The sequence below is a fragment of the Rhincodon typus genome, chromosome 13, assembly GCF_021869965.1.
Source record: "Rhincodon typus isolate 14 chromosome 13, sRhiTyp1.1, whole genome shotgun sequence".
Classification (NCBI taxonomy): domain Eukaryota; kingdom Metazoa; phylum Chordata; class Chondrichthyes; order Orectolobiformes; family Rhincodontidae; genus Rhincodon; species Rhincodon typus.
The window spans coordinates 15,651,678-15,671,686 of record NC_063344.1 but is presented as its reverse complement, the minus strand read 5'-3'; the positions used below and the strand labels follow the sequence as shown (position 1 = coordinate 15,671,686).

Below are 20,009 nucleotides of genomic sequence, written 5' to 3'. Positions count from 1 at the left end.
CACCCCCATCTCCTACCTACTAACCTCATCCCGCCCCCTTGACCTGTCCGTCCTCCCTGGACTGACCTATCCCCTCCCTACCTCCCCACCTACACTCACCTCTACTGGCTCCATCCCCGCCTCTTTGACCTGTCTGTCTCCTCTCCACCTATCTGCTCCTCCATCCATCTTCTATCCGCCTCCCCCCTCTCCCTATTTATTTCAGAACCCCCTTCCCCTCCCCCATTTCTGAAGAAGGGTCTAGGCCCGAAACGTCAGCCTTCCTGCTCGGCCTGCTGTGTTCATCCAGCTCTGCACCTTGTTATTTCAAATGAAGCTGCCTGATTACATCATTTTCACTGGGTATAAAGTTGGTAATGTTTTGAAATGCAAAAATATTATAAGCAAGACATATAATTCAGTTCACAGGATCACAGGACTGAACCAGTTCCACTTCAACATTCATTGCTTTTTTTTTTCTCTTGCCAACATATAACACAGTCTTACGATGTTAAGCTATCAGAAAAATCTGATGGGACTTGGACTCTTCAACCAAAGTAGATGATGACTGACAGGTAACCTTACAGAATTGGTGTCAAAGGTAAATAGTGTGAAAAGGTTAATCAACAGCTATTTCAAATGATGAAAGTAGTACCAATTCAAAATGGCAATTGTCAAAATGTTTAAAAAAATGAAAGAGTAACTGCTGACATTTACAGTAGCCAAAACTTGAAATTGAGCTTTTGATAAAATATTGTACACTACAGCCTTGCAATCAACATTGAGATGGGCACAATCAGAGTCATGACATTCAGCCTGGATGCATAAACTCTCATGGGTTGAATGAGCTCAACAACTATTTGAAATCTTAATGGTTACTGAAGCAAAACGTAATCAGATTTTTGCACCTGAACTATGACTCCTAGGACCAAGTGCCAGCCCATTCACAACCAAGGACTACAAGCACAAATTTTGTACAAAGTTACTGCACCTTTTTTTTTTTTTCTTTATTCATTCACGGGATGAGGGCGTCGCTGGCTCGGCAGCGTTTATCACCCATCCCTAATTGTTAAGAGTCAGCCACATTGCTGTGGGTCTGGAGTCACATGTAGGCCAGACCAGGTAAGGATGGCAGTTTCCTTCTGAAGGACATTAGTGAACGAGATGGGTTTTTCCCAACAATCGACAATGGATTCATGGTCATCATTAGATTCGTAATTCCAGATATTTATTGAATTCAAATTCCACCATCTGCCACGACGGGATTTGAACCCTGGTGCCCAGAACACTACCTGGGTCTCTGGATTAACAGTGCAGCGATAATGGCCACTAGGCCATTGCCTCCCCAAGCTCATAGCCATATAAGTGACAAGAAAAGTAATCCTGTTTTATCACATATGTAAGCACATTGTCAAAGCATTATTGGCTCCAACGCACAAGAAGAAAGTGGAATGGAACAGAAGCGATGGGGTAATTTGAGAGTTATGGGAACAGATCAACGTTTCTGCTGCCATAGATGTGACTCCAAGAATGCATGTTACCTCCCTGGTGCTATGACTGTTACAGAGCAGCTGCAAGACAGGATGCTGGGGGAGGGGGAACAGACAGAGCACTCAGTCCACATTGGTTTCAACCTAAGTATGAAGGAGAATGAGGTCCAAAAGCACATTTTAGAGAACTAGGATGGAGATTAAGGAAACTGGACCTCAAAAACAAACAGTAATCCCAGCATTAATAAAATGTCTATTTTGTTGGTGAGCACAGGAATAGGAGAATTGAGCAACTGAACGTGTAGCTGGAGAACTGGTGTAGGAAGGAGGGCATCAGACTTCTAAGGCATTGGGACCAGCTTGTGGATAGGAAGTTTACAAGGTTGCATCTTGCAGGACCAGAACCAATATCCTAGCACGAAGACACTGCTATTAGGGATGGTTTAAAATAATTGGAAGGTAGAAGGAAACAGGAGAAGGATCGCAGATTAGAGGGAAGCAAAGCTGGTAACAGGAAGTAGAGAATAAACAAAATTGGAGGACAAACAAAGCTAATGCGAGAATCAAATATGATTAGAATGCAGAATAATGTTAAAACTAAAACAAAAGACAGTCTACCTGTATGCATGCAAAAGGTTAATAATTTGAAGGCACAAACTGTGTAAATCATTTAAATTCCATTACAAAGTAGTGGTTACAGGGTGACCAAGTTTGGGAACTGAATACTGAAGAATATTTATCATTGTGGAAAATGATTTAGCCGAGGTGGTTGTGCAATATCACGGAACTAGAAATCCAGAGCCTCGATCTTTTATTCTGAGGACAAGGGTTTAAATCCCACCATGGCAGATGGTAAAATTTGAATTTATAATATCTGGAACTAAGACTAAAACTCTCTCATGGCAATCAAGTAACCATTGTTGATTGTCGTTAGAAACTCATCTGGTTCATTATTGGCCTTTAGGAAAGGAACTGTGTCAACCTGACCTGGTTTAGCCTACATGCAGCTCCAGAACCACAGCAATGTTGTTGACAATTAATCACCAACTGAGCAATTAGGTATGAGAAATAAATGCTGGCCTAACCAGTCATACCCACATCCCATCAAAGAACTTTTTTTAAAACCATGGGCAAAAAAGTGAAGGAGGTTGGGTATCACTCTTAATAAGGGACAATGTCAGTCAGTTAGTGAGAAAGGGTCTCGAGTTGTAGGATCAGGCTGTAAATTGAATTTGGGTGAAACCACGAAACAGCAAAGGGCAGCATACACTGGTGGGAGTTCTTGAGAGGCCTACAACTCCTGGTGATAATGTTGGGCCTGCTTGAAACAGTAATTTAGAGATGTATGCAACATAGGTAATAATTAGCTTCAACTTACATAGACTGGTAACCTAATCAGCACAAATGCTGTGCAGGATGAATTCCTGGAGTGTAAACAAGATGGTTTGTGCAGCAGTATGTATGTGGTGTAGCTTATTCTGATATTAGAGTCTTGAATCAGAACAAGGCAAACGATTAAAGTATGAGGGGAATGTTGGCTAGGATGAATTGGTCAAATACAGTGAAAGATTTGATGCTTGACATGCAAATAGCTAGTATTTGAAGTACTGTAAGGTCTACATAGGCACACGGTCTTCTAAGGCACATGCAAGGTGAATTAACCATGGCCAAGAAAAGTTAAAGATTTCATTTAATCAAAGAAAGCACTTACAAGATACCAGAAAATGTGCTAAGGCCAAGGGTTGACAGCAATTTAGGGTTATCGCAGAAGACAGCAAAAGATGACCAGAAATTGATAAAGAAAGGGAGAAAGAGAATGCCAATGCAAGCTTACCAGCAATGTAATTTCAGATTGTAAAAGTTTCTTTAAGTTTGTGAATAAGAAAAGATAGCTAGGATAAATGTAGGCCCAATATATGTTGGGACAGGAGAATTTATTGGAAAATGGGAAAACAGCAGATAACCTAACCAATTACATTGTCTCACTCTCATGGAAGATATGGAAAATCTCCCAAACTACAAGACAACAGAGTCTGTGAAACTGAAAGAAATTAGCATTAGTAAAGAGATAATACTTCAAAAGTTAAAAGGATTGAAGGTTTATAAACCCCTAGACCAAAACAGCATTATCTCAGTTTTATAGTAGCTGACTGCATGACTGCAGTGATCGTGGATGTATTTGTGGCTACCTTTCAAAATTCTGTAGATTCTGGAAACTAGCAAATGTAAATGTACTTAGAGGGAGGGAGAGAGAAGAATGCAGAACTACAGACCTGTTAGTTTGATGTCAGTAATAGGGAAACTGTTAGAATCTAGTCAAAAGGATATGATAACTAGGCACTTGGTAATTATTTGAACTGAATAATTTATTGAATTGAATTACTTATTTTCACTTGCATTTTAGTGAATAATACAGTGAAAAGCTTCAATTGTTGCCACAATCTGGCACCATTTTGAAATGCTTAAGAATAAAAGAATAAAAAGATATAACTGAAAGAGTCGACCTTTGTTCTGCCGCCTCTGCCATAAATCCTGATCCAGCTCACCAACATCACCTGCACCTCCATCTGCGTCAGAACCATCAACATCGGAACTGCCACTCTTTAGGTGCTATCTTGCCACTGGGTCCACCTTTCCAATACCTCCACTAGGCCCTGTGCTGAACCCATACTCGCCCTGCAACCAGGTGCCCCCAGGCACCACCACAACCAAGAACTGCCACCACTGCCTTGACCATAACCAGGAGACCCCACTCTGGGCCTGCTACAACTGCAGCCAGGATTCCCTGCCTTCGCTGCCGCCTCGATAACGCCAGGAGTCTCCACACTGGGCATACCACACTGCCACCGCCGCCTCGCCAACACCACAAGTCCCCATTCTGGGCTTACTGCAAACAGGTGGCCTTGTCTCCACTGCCGGGCCAGGACAGTGCTGCCTTGCTAAGAGTCTTGCCCCAGCCGCTCTCCTCCAAGATGTCACCTTGCTGGTACTGCCGCGTCTGATTGCTAGATGAGTTTTGCCACCGCCAGCCCCAAATGCCAGGAGGATGTCTTTACTGCCAATGCCACCAACTCCAAATCACCAGAAGCAGTGCCCACAGGTGCCAACAATTAACCCGACACAAAGGGCTTCAAAAGAAAAGCCAACAAAACAAAAGTTAAAAAAAGAAAAAAAAATAGAGTAGGACCAAGAAAGTAAAAATAGAAAACAGACAGGAGCGGATGAGCCCTGGGCTCAAGAACCCACACACAGCTCTGCAATTGAAAAATAATGGTCAAACTGGGCAGTCAACATTGATTTATGATAGAGAAATAATCCACAGTTTTCACAAAAACTATCTTTGAAGATGAAGGTGTCTTTTCCCTAGGATGGGGTATTTAAAGCTATTTTTAAGTTGAGAAGAAAGATTTAAAAAAGACATGGGGCAATTTTTTTCGATCACATGTGGAATGAACTTCCTGAGGATGTGGATGTGGGCACAATAACAACATTTAAGAGAGACTTGGATAAGTAAACAAATAGGAACGGTTTGGAGGGACATGGGTCAGGAGCAGATAGGTGGTGTTAGTTTAGTTTGGGATTATGTTCAGTATTGACTGGTCGGACCGAAGGGTCTGTTTCCATGCTGTATGCCTCTGATTCTTGCAGCATGGATAAAGGTGATCTAGCAGAAGTAATGTTGTATTTCCAGAAAGCTTTTGATAAGGTCCCATACAAGTGGCAAGTACACAAAATTACAGCACATGGAATGTAGGTTTAATGTAATAGTACTGATTGAAAACCGGTTAACAAATAGAAAACTAAGAATAAATGAGCCACTTTCAGGATGGTTGGTTTTTACCAGCTGAATACTTCAAAGTCAGGGCTCAGTCCACAACTGTTCACAATTTATATAAAGCAGATAATAAGGTTTCTCTAAGGAAAAAAAAGTGTTAAGTGTATAGAAAGTGAGTCCACGGTAAGAATGGAAAATAAGGAGATGGTATATGAAATGAAGAGATATTTGCATCAGTGTTCACTACAGGATTCAAGTAACTTCTCAGAAATAGCTGTAAACCAGGAAATGGAAGGAATGGTGGAACAAGAGAAATTTACAATTACCAGGGAAGTGATAGTGAGCAAATGATTGGAGGTGTAGACTGGCAAGTTCCTGCATCCTGGTCAACGCTATTCTAGGACCTTAAAAGAAATGACTGCAGAGATAAGCTGGTCCATTGCATTTAATCTCTCAAACCTCTCCAGAGATTTGGGGAACAGTTGTTTGATTGGAAATTAGGAAATTGAAAATTGCTTTATTCAGAAAGGGGAAAGAAACAGAAAGTAGAAACCACAGGCCAGATAGTTTGGGAAGATGTTAGAAGCCGTTATTAAGAGGGTACAGTAGGGCATTTGGACAAATTCAACATAATCAAGCAGAGTCACATTTAACCATTTGCTTAGAGTTCTTTGAGAAAATAAGATGTGCTATGGAAAAAGGGGTAATGGTGAATTTACAGTATTTAGATTTTCATAAAGCATCTGATAAGATGCCACATCAAAGGTTATTGTGGAAAGTAAACAAACATTGTGTCATAGCACGTTGGCACAAATGAAAGATTAGCTTGTAAACAGGAAACAGAGAAATGACCATTTATGCCTATTCCCTTTGCAACATACAAAGAGTAATGTGCCAAATGGATCAGTGTTAGGGCATCAACTGTTTACAATTCATATAATTGACTTGGTTAAAGGTATGGTATTTAAATATGCTATTGTGACAAATGTAGGTCGAAGAGGATGTAAGCATGTTACAAAGGTATCTATTTCACTTGAATCGGTAAAGCTTTGGCAAATGGCGCATAATGTTGGAAAATGTGAAACACTTCATTCAGTGTGAATAAAAAATGTAGCATATCATCCAAAGATGAGATATCTTAGAGCCCTCAGATAACAGGAGATCTGGGTGTCCTCATGCATGACAAGTTACTATGCAGGTACAGCAAGTAATTAGAAAGCTAATGTTATTGTTAACAGAGTCAGAATCAGGGTCATACAACATGAAAATAGATCTTTGGGTCCAATTCGCCCATGCCGACCAAAGTTTCCTGAACTAGTCCCATTTGCCTGCGTTTGGACAATATCCCTCTAAACCCTTCCTATTTATTGACCTGTCCAAATGTCTTTTTAATGATGAAACTGTATGCACATCTACCACTTCCTCTGGCAGTTTATTCCATATATGAACCATCTTCTGTGTGGAATAGTTGCCCCTCAGGGCCATCTTAAATCTTTCCCCTTTCACCTATGCCCTCTACTTTTGAACTCCGCTACCCTTGGGAAAAGACCTTTGCTATTCACCTTATCTATGCCCCTCACAATTTTATAACCCGCTCTAAGGTTACTTCTCTGCCTTCTGTTTTGCGGGGAAAAGAGTCCTAGCCTATCCAGCCAATCCTTATAACTCAAACCCTCCAGTCTCAGTGACATCCTTGTAAATCTTTTCTACACCCTTTCAATTTAGTAATATTCTTCCTTTAACAGGGTGACCAGAACTGTATGCAGTACTGCAAAAGTGGCCCAGTGTCCTGTACAGCTGCAACATAACGTCCCAACTCCTTGACTCAATGCTCTGACCAACGAAGGCAAGTATGCCAAATGTCTTCATCACTATCCTGTTTCCCTGACGCCACTTTCAAGGAACTATGTACCTGAATCCCTAGGTTTCCCCAGAGCCTTATCATTAACTGTGTAAGTTCTGCCCTGGTTTGTCTTACCAAAATGCAACACCTCGCATTTGTGTCAATACAACTCGATCTGCCACTCCTCTGGTCCAGCTGATCATGATCCCGTTGTACTCTTAGATAACCTTCTTCACTGTCCACCATGCCACCAATTTTGATGTCATTCACTAATTTAGTAACCATGCTTCCTGCATCCTCATCCAAATCGCTGATATAAGTGAGAAGCAAAAGTGAACACAGCACCGATCCTTGCGGAACACTGCTTGTCACAGGCCTCCAGTCTGAAAAGCTACCCTCCATCATCACCCTCTGCCTCCTACCATCAAGCCAATTTCGTATCCAACTGGCCACTCTCCCTGGATCCCATGTGATCTAACCTTACTAACCAGTCTACAATGTGGAACTCTGTCGAAGGACTTGCTAAAAGTTCACGTAGATTACGTTTAACGCTCTGCCTTCATCTATCTTCATGGTGACCTCTTAAAAAAATCAAATTTGAGAGATGCACTTTCACATGCACAAAAGCCAGGCTAACTATCCCTAATCAGTCTTGCCTTTCCAAATGCATGTAGGTCTTGTTTCTTAGAATCCCCTCCAATAACTTAACCGCCACTGACGTTAGGTTCACCAGTCTGCAGTGCCCTGGCTCCTCCTCGCAGCCTTTCTTAAATAACGGCACACTAATCACCCTCTACTCTTCCGGCAACTCATCTATGGCCGTTGATGATACAATTATCTCTGCTAGGGGCCCTGCAATTTCTTCCCTAGCTTCCCCCAAAGAACTGGGATACACTTGTTCAGATCCCAAGGATTTATCTACCCTTACGCATTTTAAGAGCTCCAGCACTTCCTCTTCTGTAATGTGGGCTGTTTTCAAGACATCACTATTTATTTCCCCAAATTCCCTAGCTTCCACATCTTTCTCCATGGTAAATACTGATGCGAAATATCTGTTTACTATCTTACCCATCTCCTGTGGTTCCACAGGCAAATGGCCTTGGTGACCTTTAAGAGGCCCTATTCTCTCTCTAGTTGTTCTTTTGCCTTTAATGTACTTGTAGAATCTCTCTGGATTCTCCTTAGCCGTATCTGCCAAAGCTATCTCATATCCCCTTATAGTCCTCCTAATTCCCCTCTTAAGTCTGCCCTTACTTCCCCTACTCTCAAGAGATTCACTTGATCCCAGCTCTCTATACCTGAGACATGCCTCCTTTTTTTCTTGACCAGAGCCTCAATTTGAGTTAGCTGATGTTCCATTGCTCCCCCTAATTTCCAAACCATCCTCAGCCTTTTAACTTTTCTCACTACTGCTTAGGGTACCTCATCCCATCTCCCCACCATGATATTGGTCACCCTACAGTTTAGGTGCAACCTGCCCTTCTTGTACATTTCACTTCTGCCCCAGAAGAGATCCCAATGATCCAAAAATCTGAATCTGTGTCCCCTGTACCACCTCCTCAACCACTCATTCATCTGCCCTATCCTCCTACTCCTATTCTCACTAGCACACAGCACTGGAAGTTATCCAGAAATTAATACTCTTGAGGTCCTGCTTTTTAACCTCCTGCCTAACTTCCTATATTCACTCTGTAGAACCTCATACCTTTCTCTACCTACATTGTCAGTACTGATGTGTACAACAGCCTTCAGCTGCTCACAGTCTCCTTTGAAAAAGTGCTGCAACCGCTCCGAGACGTCCTTGACCCTGACACCAGGGAGGCAACACATTATCTTAAGCCTCGCTCATGTCTGCAGAATCACCTGTCTGTGCCCGACTGGACAATCCCCTATCACAATTGCTCTGAGACTTGACAAAACCCTGCTTAGCGGAAGGTCCATCCTTTGTGCCCAAAACTTGGCTGCCACTACCACTTTCTTTGAGAGGCTATCCCCAGCAAACAGTAGCCAAAACAGAATATTTGTTTGGGAGGGGGATAGCCACAGGAGACTCCTGCAATACACTCTTACCTCTCCTGGTAGTCACCCATCTACCTGAGTGTAACTGCAGTGTGACCACCTCTCTGAAGCTACTATCCATCACACTCTGTGCTTCTTGTATGCTCCTCAATAACTCAGACTACCTCTCCAACCGACGCAAATGGTCTGATATGAGCCACATTCAAGCACACCTCCCGCAGACATAGTTTCAAGGTACAATAAACTGTTGCCTGACCTTCCACAATTGAATACAAAAGAGCGAGATTATGCTTTAATAATACAGGACAGTAGTGCTCCACATGCAGCTTATGTGCAATATTGGTCTCCAAATGCTTCGGAAGCAGTTCAAAGATTTAGTAGACTAATACCATGAACGGACAGGTTGTCTTATGAGGAAAACATGGACAGGCTTGGCTTGCATCCGTTGATGGAGTTTAGAAGAGTAAGAATCGACTTGATTGAAACATACAAGAGGTTTTGATGGAGTGCATGTGGAAAACATGTTCCTCTTGTGGGAGAATCTAGAACTGGGAGTCACTGTTTCAAAATAAGGGAATCACCCATTTAACTCAGACAAGGAGTTTTTTTAATCCTCATGAGGAACTCTCTTCTTCAAAAGGAAAGAGACTCTTTGAATATTTTTTAAGACAGGGAGGGGCAATGAGATCACGACTTTACCGAACCACAACGGGCCAAGTGGCATACTCCTGATCCTAATTCATGCATTTATTTGTAAATGACTAAGGTATGAAAGGGAGAGAATTGGTTCTCTCCATTAAGTGCAGAGTAAATAAGACACAAACACGACAAAGCAGTGGAGGTGGGACGGTTGGGGGCGTGGGGAGAAGGGACGAGAGAGAGGGCAGAATTTAAGAAAAATGGAGAACAGATATAATACGATCAGTTTCTGAAGTTATTGAATGGAATAATATTCAAAATTGAATCTTGAAACCACGAGGCAGTGTGGGGGGGGCGTTGGGGAAGTAGATGTTGGTGTTGGTTGGTCTTGAGGGGAGGAATGACCAAGATCCAGACCCAGTTTGGTTGTGATGCCTACCACAATTTAGTAGCGTGTTGACACTGGTCACATCAGTCAATGTCTTTAGGAAGAGAGATTGTAAAGGAAAAAGTGCAATAGAAATATAAAATCAATTTAAAAAGGTGAAAAGAGTAATCAAAGGGTCCTGATTCATAATTGTTTTTTATGATTTCATAGTGTAAATATACACCAGAACACCACTCTAAACAACCAAAAAAAGGAAAATGAGCAATACTTACTATCTTCCCCAGGACAAGGCATTCCTGGTCGTTCTGGTATACAGGGAAACACTGTGGAGATTAAAACCCAATCATTAAAGCGGCACATATCCTCTTGATTATATATAAATACTTGCAAATATCATCAATCTGGTATGATATAGTAATAAATAAGCCAATGCTTAAAATTAGAGGGCAATACAACTACTTCTGCAACTGTTCTAATGAGGAGTTACTGGACTCAAAATATTGTTTTCTGCCCTAGATGCTGCCAGACTTGCTGAGTTTCTCCGGCAATTTCCATTTTTGTTTCGGATCTCCGGCTTCCACAGTTTTTGCTTTATTTATCTGTAGCTTCTTTTTCAGGATAGCTCCTATATTAAATATTCAGGAGCTAAGCCTACTTCACTTCCAATTTACACAAATAGTTTAGCACATCCTACTCCTCAATTTTGGAGGAAGGTGTAATAGTTACTGAATTTTATGGCTGTGATGCAGCAAGTGTGAAATATTCACAGCATGTAACGTGATGAAGCTGTGCAACAGATGGTGGTAGGGAAAAGGGTGATAGGGAGAGAATGTGAAGCGTCCAACACTCGTGAGGCAATATCAAACAAATTTGCAGAAATTTCTTTTAACTACTTCTAATAAAAATTAAATAGTTTTCGTAAGGAATACATGATTTTTCAAGAAATAGCACATAAAATATGGACAATTTTTTCAAAAGGTGAAGGAGGACAAGTTTCCTTGTACTGAAACATTAATACATTAAACTAGAGGGGAAAATAATTTGTCTGTGCCCTTCAAATATATGAAACCCATGATTTAGTTTCTTTAATTTTCAATTTGTGCTGTCTTGGGTGTAAATGAGCATCAAATTAAGATTTTTTGATACTTTTTGCACATGTTTGCAATAGTAAACGTTTCCATATTGAATTGCCCACACAGAAACTTCCTACTCTGCAGGCTGAGAAAGGAAACCTGAAGAATTGATTCATGTCCCTCATATATGCAACACCTGTTGGCCCGTGGCAGCAGACATAATGGAGGGAATGGGGTATCTCCCACAGACAACTTACATTTGTACAGCACCTTTAAATGCAGAAAACAAACAAAAGCGTTCCATTAAGCAGTTCACAAATCTGGACTGATGTTGTAAAAGAAGGCAGGCATTAAAGTTATATAACTGGTCCCCAGTACGTATCTCATTTCTATGCCTGCAGTAAGCAAATCATGTTATACACGTGACTACATTTTCCAGATTCGGTGGAATTGTAGCAATTTACAGCATAGAAGGCAGAACAGCATCCCATCGTATCTGTGCAATTACTTTATTTGGATCTTCTCCCTACTCTAACTATCCCTAGAACTTGGTAACAGTCTTCTTGCAGTTCTGAGGTCATGAAAGGCACAAATTCAAGTTCATTTTCCTTCTCCTGATTAATTTTTTTTCCTTGAAGAGGTGATCATCTTTATCTCCGAGAAATCAACAGTTTATATATTAGGCTAGCACCAATAAACATAAGAACATAAGAACTAGGAGCAGGAGTAGGCCGTCTGGCCCTTCGAGCCTGCTCCGCCATTCAATAAGATCATGGCTGATATTTTCGTGGACTCAGATCGACTTACCCGTGTTCTCACCGTATCCCTTAATTCCTTTATTGTTCAAAAAAAAATCTACCTTTTCTTTAAAAACGTTTACTGAAGTAGCGTCAACTACTTCACTGGGCAAGGAATTCCATAGATTAACAACCCTCTGGGTGAAGAAATTCCTGCTCAATTCAGTCCTAAATCTGCTCCCTCTAATCTTGAGGCTATGATTTCTTGTCCTAGCTTCACCTGCCAGTGGAAACATCCTCTCTACTTCTATCTTATCTATTCCCTTCATAATTTTATATGTTTCTACAAGATTCCCCCCTCAATCTTCTGAATTCCAATGAATATAATCCCAATCTACTCAGTCTCTCCTCGTAAGCCAACCCCCTCAACTCCGGAATCAACCGGGTGAACCTCCTTTGCACCCCCTCCAGCGCCAATACATCCTTTCTCAAGTAAGGAGACCAAAACTGCACACAGTACTCCAGGTGTGGCCTCACCAGCACCTTGTACAGCTACAACATAACCTCTCTGCTTTTAATTTCAATCCCTTTAGCAATGAAGGACAAAATTCCATTTGCCTTTCTAATTACTTGTTGTACCTGCAGACCTACCTTCTGTGATTCATGCACAAGGACACCCAGGTCCCTCTGCATAGCAGCATGCTGCAACTTTTTACCATTCAAGTAACAATCCTTTTTACTATTACTCCTACCAAAATGTATGACTTCACATTTATTTACATTGTATTCCATCTGCCAGACCTTTGCCCACTCACTCAATGTATCTATGTTCCTCTGCAAAGTTTCACAGTCCTCTGCACACTTTGCTCTGCCACTCATCTTAGTGTCATCTGCAAACTTTGACACCCTGCACGTGGTCCTCAACTCCAAATCATCTATGTAAATTGTAAATAATTGTGGTCCCAACACCGATTCCTGAGGCACACCACTAGTCACTGACTGCCAGCTAGAATAGCACTCATTTATCCCCACTCTTTGCTTCCTGTTAGTCAACCAATCCTCTATCCATGCTAATACTTTACCCTTAATGCCATGCATCCTTATCTTATGCAGTAGCCTCTTGTGCGGCACCTTGTCGAAAGCCTTTTGGAAATCTAGGTACACCACATCCACTGGGTCCCCATTGTCCACCTCGCTTGTAATATCTTCATAACCATGCTTCAGGACTGGATAAGGACCATTCTAAAATGAGGGCTTGTAAGCTGCAAAATGACAATTCTAATGAAACCATATCGTTTCTTGCCCTAAAATAAAATCTAAACAAACCTAGAAAAATTTGTAAAATGATATTTTATATCAGATATAGGCAAAACATTATCTCCAAATCAAGCACACAATCTGTAAACTCCATCTGACTCTAGGCTACTCCTACACAACCCGCATGAGCCCGATTCAGACCTTTGAAAACCTAATGATATATCTGAACCCAAGAAAAACTTCTGCCATATGTTTACTCCATCAAGACTGCCAACTTCCACCTCTATTATATTGCCCAACTCCACCCATGCTTCAGTTTATCTAAGGTTAAAACTTGACTGCTTCAATGTTCTCTTCACCATTCTCCCATCTTTCAAACTACTATGAGCTTACGCAAAATTCTACTGCCGATACCATAAATTGCACGCAGTTCTATTCATTTACAATAGCTCCCAATCCAGCAATACCTCAATGTTGCTGTTTAAAATTCTCGTCCTTTTCTTCAATGCTCTCTCATTCCTTCCCATCTCTATCACCTCCAGTCCTATAATTCTCAATTATATTTGCACTCCTCTATCTCTGATCCATTATGCATCCCCAATTTAATTATGCTCTACCATTAGTGTATCTGCTTTCAGTTGCCAATACTGCAAGCTTCATAATTCCTTCCCGAAACCTCTGGTTCCCCTTTTATACGTTCTTTAAAGCAACATTTTTAACTCCTGTTGTAATATTCTCTTTTGTGACTCAAGTTCAAACTATTTATTACTGCCCCTGAAAAGCGCCTTGGAATATATCATTATATTGAAAGCACTATATAAAAGCAAATTGTTGCTGCAGTAACAGCCCAAAATAATCTACTCCGACATTTTTCTTTTCAGATGTGCAAGAGCAATATGACAATTTTTTTTGGTTCTATCCAACTCAACAACTCAGCAGACATTTGCACCATTGCCATCAATTCTGACTTGCTGGTGAACTTTAAAAAGTGCACAAAAGGTTAACAGGTTTCAGACAGTATAAAAGCCGCCACCCACATCTGGCACTACATGAAGGATTCTGTACATCGAAATCTCCTCCAGCAGGAGGAAGGGAACAGAAACAGTAAGCATCTGCAAACACAAATGCTCCAACAAAGACCAAACTTTGTAGTTCTTCATACTTGTCCAGTTCACGATAATGAGAGATAATCAAATATCAGTGCAACAGAGTATTTTTTTCCTCTAAAAACCAAAATTCCACCAAAGTAGTTTGCATCATGACTTATGTGCACGATTGTTTTGCCTACAGTGGCCTGAGCACCGATCTAACAATCAGCTCCACTGATACAGCCCAGTAATGCTGATTTGTTCTCATCTCCTGTGGGGTATCATCTTCAGACAAGGGCAAACAGAGGCTCCACATTAAAAAAATTCTAACAGAATTAAAATTACTATAAGCACAATTGGATTAGAGGCTAACCTGAAAATAAATAGGATTAGGAATCTCATCCAGCAATAACCAATCATTAGGAAGAGTTGCTTTATAAAATGCAAGTACACCATTACTTAAAAACTTTGGTCCGGACAATGAATACAATGGATACAATTGGTGTTCTTCTCTACACATTTTTTTGACTTATCTAGCAACAAAGTTCAATGTTGAAAGTTCCCCTGGAAGAGCTAAAGCCAACATTATCTTACCCCCAGTCAAAGGAAGAAGGTGATTCAGGAGAATGCATGTCAGGATTTCCTTCCTGTGTTCAGGAGGAAATACTTTGATACTTTTCCACAGTAAGATTTATCTTCATTCTCAGTATATTTACAACTGCTGCATTCCTGAAGTTTAGCAAAGAAATTATTTTTCCTTCCAATCTTTTGGTCAAGTGAATGGAGTCATGGGAGCAAACACCTATTTTGAAGATACCATCGGAGCTGTAAGATTTGTTTGTGACTTTTCACCCATAAATCATTAAGTTGTGAGCTACACTGTCAACTGGTGTTGTAAATTTTTGAAAATTCAGGAAACTTCACAAGGCAATTGCAGGACCGTGATGATAATATGACTGCAATTATCTTGACAGAGATATCTGAAACAATACCTTCAAAAGCTGGAAGAGCATCAAGTAAAGCTGCACAACCATCTCCATTCTATCTACAATCAACTCAATAGTGGGCTATTTACTACACCAAGGATCAACTACGCGCTGTTGTCAGTATTAAATAACTCCAAAATGGAAAACTCGAAACCTCAGTCACTTATGCCAAAACGCAATTGATGACTGGTAGATATACAGGATGTGTAGTTTGCAGATGAGTGTTGTGTTGTTACCCACTCTGCACCAGATTTTCAAGACACTCTTGATTTCATCAATTCTACATTCAAGAGACTCTACGAATCCTTGAATGTTGTCTAAACAAAACTCATCTACTCACACTTGTTTCTCAGGTGTCAAGCTCAGGAATGCCATAGATTGGCTACAGGGCATTCTAAAGGGGCAGGGTGAACAGTCAGGGGGCATGATCCATGTGGGACTTATGACATAGGGAACAGAGAGAAAGGAGGTCCTGCCAATTCAAACCCAGAAAACAGGAGCAGTCCTCAATGAATGCTTTGCATGGATTGTCACAATGGAAAAAGTCAACAGAGGTATAGGCACCAGGGCAGAGGACTGTGAAATATAAAAAAGTTAACAGAGAGAGGAGGTACTAACGGGTTTAGCTGCCTTAAAAGATGGATGAATCTGTAGACCAGATGAGATGTAATTCCAGGTTATTGAGGGAGGCAGGCAGGAGCTATCAGGAGCCGTAACAGTAATTTTCAAATCCTCTCTGGCCAAAAAGTGAAGTGCCAGAGGACTGCTAATATCATTGAATTATTTAAAAATGGAGGGAAGGATAGATCAAGAAATTATAAGCCAGTCAGTTTGACCTCAGTGGCATGGAAGTAATAAAAAATGACTGAGGGATAATATATCAATACTTGAAAGACAAGGATTAATTCAAAGATAGTAAACATGGATTTGTTAAGGGAATATCATGTTTGACAAAATTTGAGCAATTTTTTTGACGTAGTAGTCAGAAGTGTTGATGAGGGTAACGTATTTGATGAGATCTACAAGGACATCAGCAAGGCTTTTGATAAGGTCTCTCAGGGCACACTGATCAATAAAGTAAAAGCCATCAAGATGCACTGCAAAGTAGCACTGGAAGTCTGAACTCAATTGGACTCCGCAGAGCTTGGAGCTGGGGCCCTTGCAGTTTACGGCGTACATTAAAGATTTGGACTTAAAAATAGTGGGTATGATCAAGAAGTTCACTGATGACGTGAAAATTGGTCGCGTAGTAAATAGTGAGGATAGCTGTAAAGTGCAAGAGGATATCAACTAACTGCTCATGTAGGCAGATCAGTGGCAAATAGGGCGGCACAGTGGCTCAGTGGTTAGCACTGCAGCCTCACAGCACCAGGGATTCAGGTTCGATTCCAGCCTCAGGCGACTGTCTGCGTGGAGTTTGCACATTCTCCCCGTGTCTGCATGGGCTTCCTCCGGGTGCTCCGCTTTCCTCCCACAGACTAAAGACGTGCAGGCTAGGTGGATTTGCTATGCTAAATTGCCCGTAGTGTTCAGGGGTGTGAGAGTTATAGGGGGATGGGTCTGGGTGGGATGCTGCAAGGGTCGGTGTGGACTTGTTGGGCCGAAGCGCCTGTTTCCACGCTGTAGGGATTCTATGATTCGATAATAAATGACAGGAACCTGGTAAATACTGAAGATCAGAGGGTCCTTGATGTGCATATCAACAGATCGCCGAAGGTAGCAAGTCAGGCAGATAAGGTTGTTAAAGGCAGCATATGGGAAACTTGCCTTTATTAGCCAAAGAGTAGAATGCAAGAGCAGGAAGGGTTACGTTGGAGTTATAGTAACTGCTGGTTAAGTCACAAGTGGAATACTGCACGAAGTTCCATCATCATGTTAGGAAGAGTGTAACTGCACTATGGGGATGCAGAGGAAACTTAGCAAGATGCTGCCTGGGCTGGAAGGTCTGAACCACAAGGAAAGGTTGGATAGGCTGAGTTGTTTCCTTGGAGCAAAGGTTAAAGGGAGACCTGATAGAAGTGTCTCAGGAGGGAATAGATTGGGTTGCTAGGGAGGTATTTTCTCAATCAGCCGAAGGGCTAATAACTAGGGGGGCATACATTTAAAGTAAGTGGTAAAAGATAAGAGGAGAGTTATTGTCATCAAGGTGATGGTGGGAATCTGGAACTCTGCCGCAAAGAGCTTTTGAATCAGAAACTCTCATAACATTTAAACATTATTTCAATATTCACTTGTATTCCCACAGCCTCAGGGGTTTAAGCCAATTGCTGGAAAAACAGATTAGTGTAATCAGATCTTGGATCACCAACAAGGACATGACGGGCCAAATGGCCAGCTTCGGTGCTTTAAATATTTAAGTTTGAGTAATTCTCAGGAGCAGAAAGCACCACAATATACTGCCATCCTCAATGATGGAGGTACCAAGCACATCAGTGCAAAAGATAAGACTGAAGCATTTGCAACATTCTTTAGCCAGAACAGTCTCCTGGGTGATCCATCTCATCCTCCTCTGCAGGTCCTCAGTGTCACAGATGCCAGTCTTCAGCCAAGTTAATTCACCCCATGTGATATGAAGAAACAGGTGAAGACACTGAAGACTTCAAAGGTTTTGGGCACTGACATTACAGTAATAGTACTAAAAAGTTTGAACAAAAACTTAATGCACTCTTAGCTAAGCTATTCCAATACAGCTACAACAATGGCACATACCCAACAATGTGTAAGATTGCCCAAGTGTGTCTCTTGCATAAAAAGCAGTACAAATGTAACATGGTCAATTAGTACTCCAATCTACTTTTGACCATCAGCTATCAAGCAGTACTTGTTTAGCAATAACCTACTCACTGACTTTTCAGTTTGGGTTTTGCCAGAATCAAAATATGCCTTGGCTCAAGCAGAACTGAAGAACTGAATTTCAGATGCGAGGCAAGAGTAATTCTCAAATGTGGCCCTGATGTCAAAGGCAGAGTTCAACATCGAGGAGCCCGCAAAACTAAAGTCAATTGAAATATGGGGGGAAACTTCCTCTGGTCGGAGTCATACATAGCAGGTCTGTTGTCTCAGCTCCAGGACAACCCCTCAGGAGTTCTCCAGAGTAGCGTCCTACGCCTAACCAGCTTCAATGACCTTTCCTTCATAATAAGATAAGAAGCCGGAATGTTCGCTGCTAACTGCAGAATATTCAGAATTATTAATGATGACTCAAATACTGAAGCATCCAATGTCCATACACAGCCAGACCCGGACATTAACTATGCCTGGACTGACTAGTAGCAAATAACATTCGTGCCACACAAGTTCCAGATAATGGCCATCTCCAATAAAAGGGAATCTAATCAGCTTGATTTTCAAAGACATTACCACCACCGAATCTCCTACCATTAATAGCCTCTGAATCACCAGTGACCTAAACTGAACTAGCCACGTAAATACTGTGGCTCAAAGAGAAGGTCAGAGATTAGAAATCCTGCAGTAACTTGATGAAACCCAAAAACCTAGTGCAAGCAAACCAACGGTAGAAGATATTAATGTTATCTTTGAAGGTGAACAGAAAATCAATGAATTTGCGAAAAACAACAGGCTTTAGAGTCATATAGAATAGAAATGGACAGAAAAAGACCTTTGCTGCTCACTTCATTAATGCCCCTATAAACCTCCATAACATCACCCCTCAACCTACGCTCCTGGGAAAACACTCCCAGCCTATCCAGCCTCTCTTCATAACAGAAACCCTGCAGTCCTGGTAACATCTCTGTAATTCTTTTCTGCACCCCACTCACCCCCTCCAAAGTTAATAATGCTCTTCCTATAGAAGGGTGTTTACAGAACTTAAAGAAATAGAACTGAAAAAGAAACAATTACAGAACCTAGAAGATGCCTCTGATGACATAATATGCTTGATGGAGATACAATGCTGGTGCCTTGCCAAATCAGAGAGGTTTTAATTAGCCACTCTCAGGGTGAGACACAGGAGATACTAGAAGCGGCAAAGCAAGTCTCGAAGATGAGATCCAGGCTTTGCAAACCCGTGTGGAGACAATTCCACAGGGTTATCAGATCTTAAAGTCCAGCTCTGTGCAAAATTTGAAAACAACATTAACCTTGCAACAGATGACAACTGAACTGTTTATTCTCACCAGTCATGTTTCACTCAATTGAATGATTTAACTTCTGTTGCAGATTGGATTAGGAAAGTGATTTTATTTTTCAAAAGTTATCATTTTGTCATACGTTTTGGATGGAATTTTAAGAACTTTGTCCTGCAGCTCCACTAACTTGATGAAAACAAATGCAGTAACTAACTCATGTCCTAACATCCCAAAACATGCCCACTATATGCACAGCACAAGTCAGGAGTGTCATGGAATACTCCATTTGCACGGATGAGTCCAGCTCCACTCAAGAAGCTTAATACCTTTGAGGACAAAGCACTCCGTGTGTTTTGCACCCTATTCAAACATTCACTTCCTCTCCCACCCACTCTTGGCAGTTGTGTGCACCACCTACAAGATGCATGGAGGAAAATGGCTTCTTGGACAATACCATCCAAACCCACAACCACTACCAACTACCACCAAGGGCAGCTGATACATGAGAACACTACCACCTTAAAGTTCCCCTCCAAGCCACTCATTATCCTGACTGGGAAAGCATAATTGCAGTTCCACAGTTACTGTGTCAAAATCTTGAAATTCCCTCCATAATGGCATTGTGTAACTACCTACAGCAAATGGAC

At 41.3% G+C, this 20,009-nt stretch overlaps 1 protein-coding gene and 1 pseudogene across 1 annotated transcript in view; one reads left to right on the top strand and one right to left on the bottom strand.

Annotated features, from left to right (window-relative positions):
• Positions 1 to 20,009, bottom strand: part of prkci (protein kinase C, iota) — a 101,862-nt gene that overhangs the window by 49,635 nt on the left and 32,218 nt on the right. The window contains exon 3 of the mRNA XM_048604270.1: positions 10,406 to 10,456. Coding sequence (XP_048460227.1) covers positions 10,406 to 10,456 — 51 coding nt within the window. The remainder of the gene's footprint in view (positions 1 to 10,405; positions 10,457 to 20,009) is intronic.
• On the top strand, positions 14,459 to 19,395 carry LOC109927653 (annotated as a pseudogene).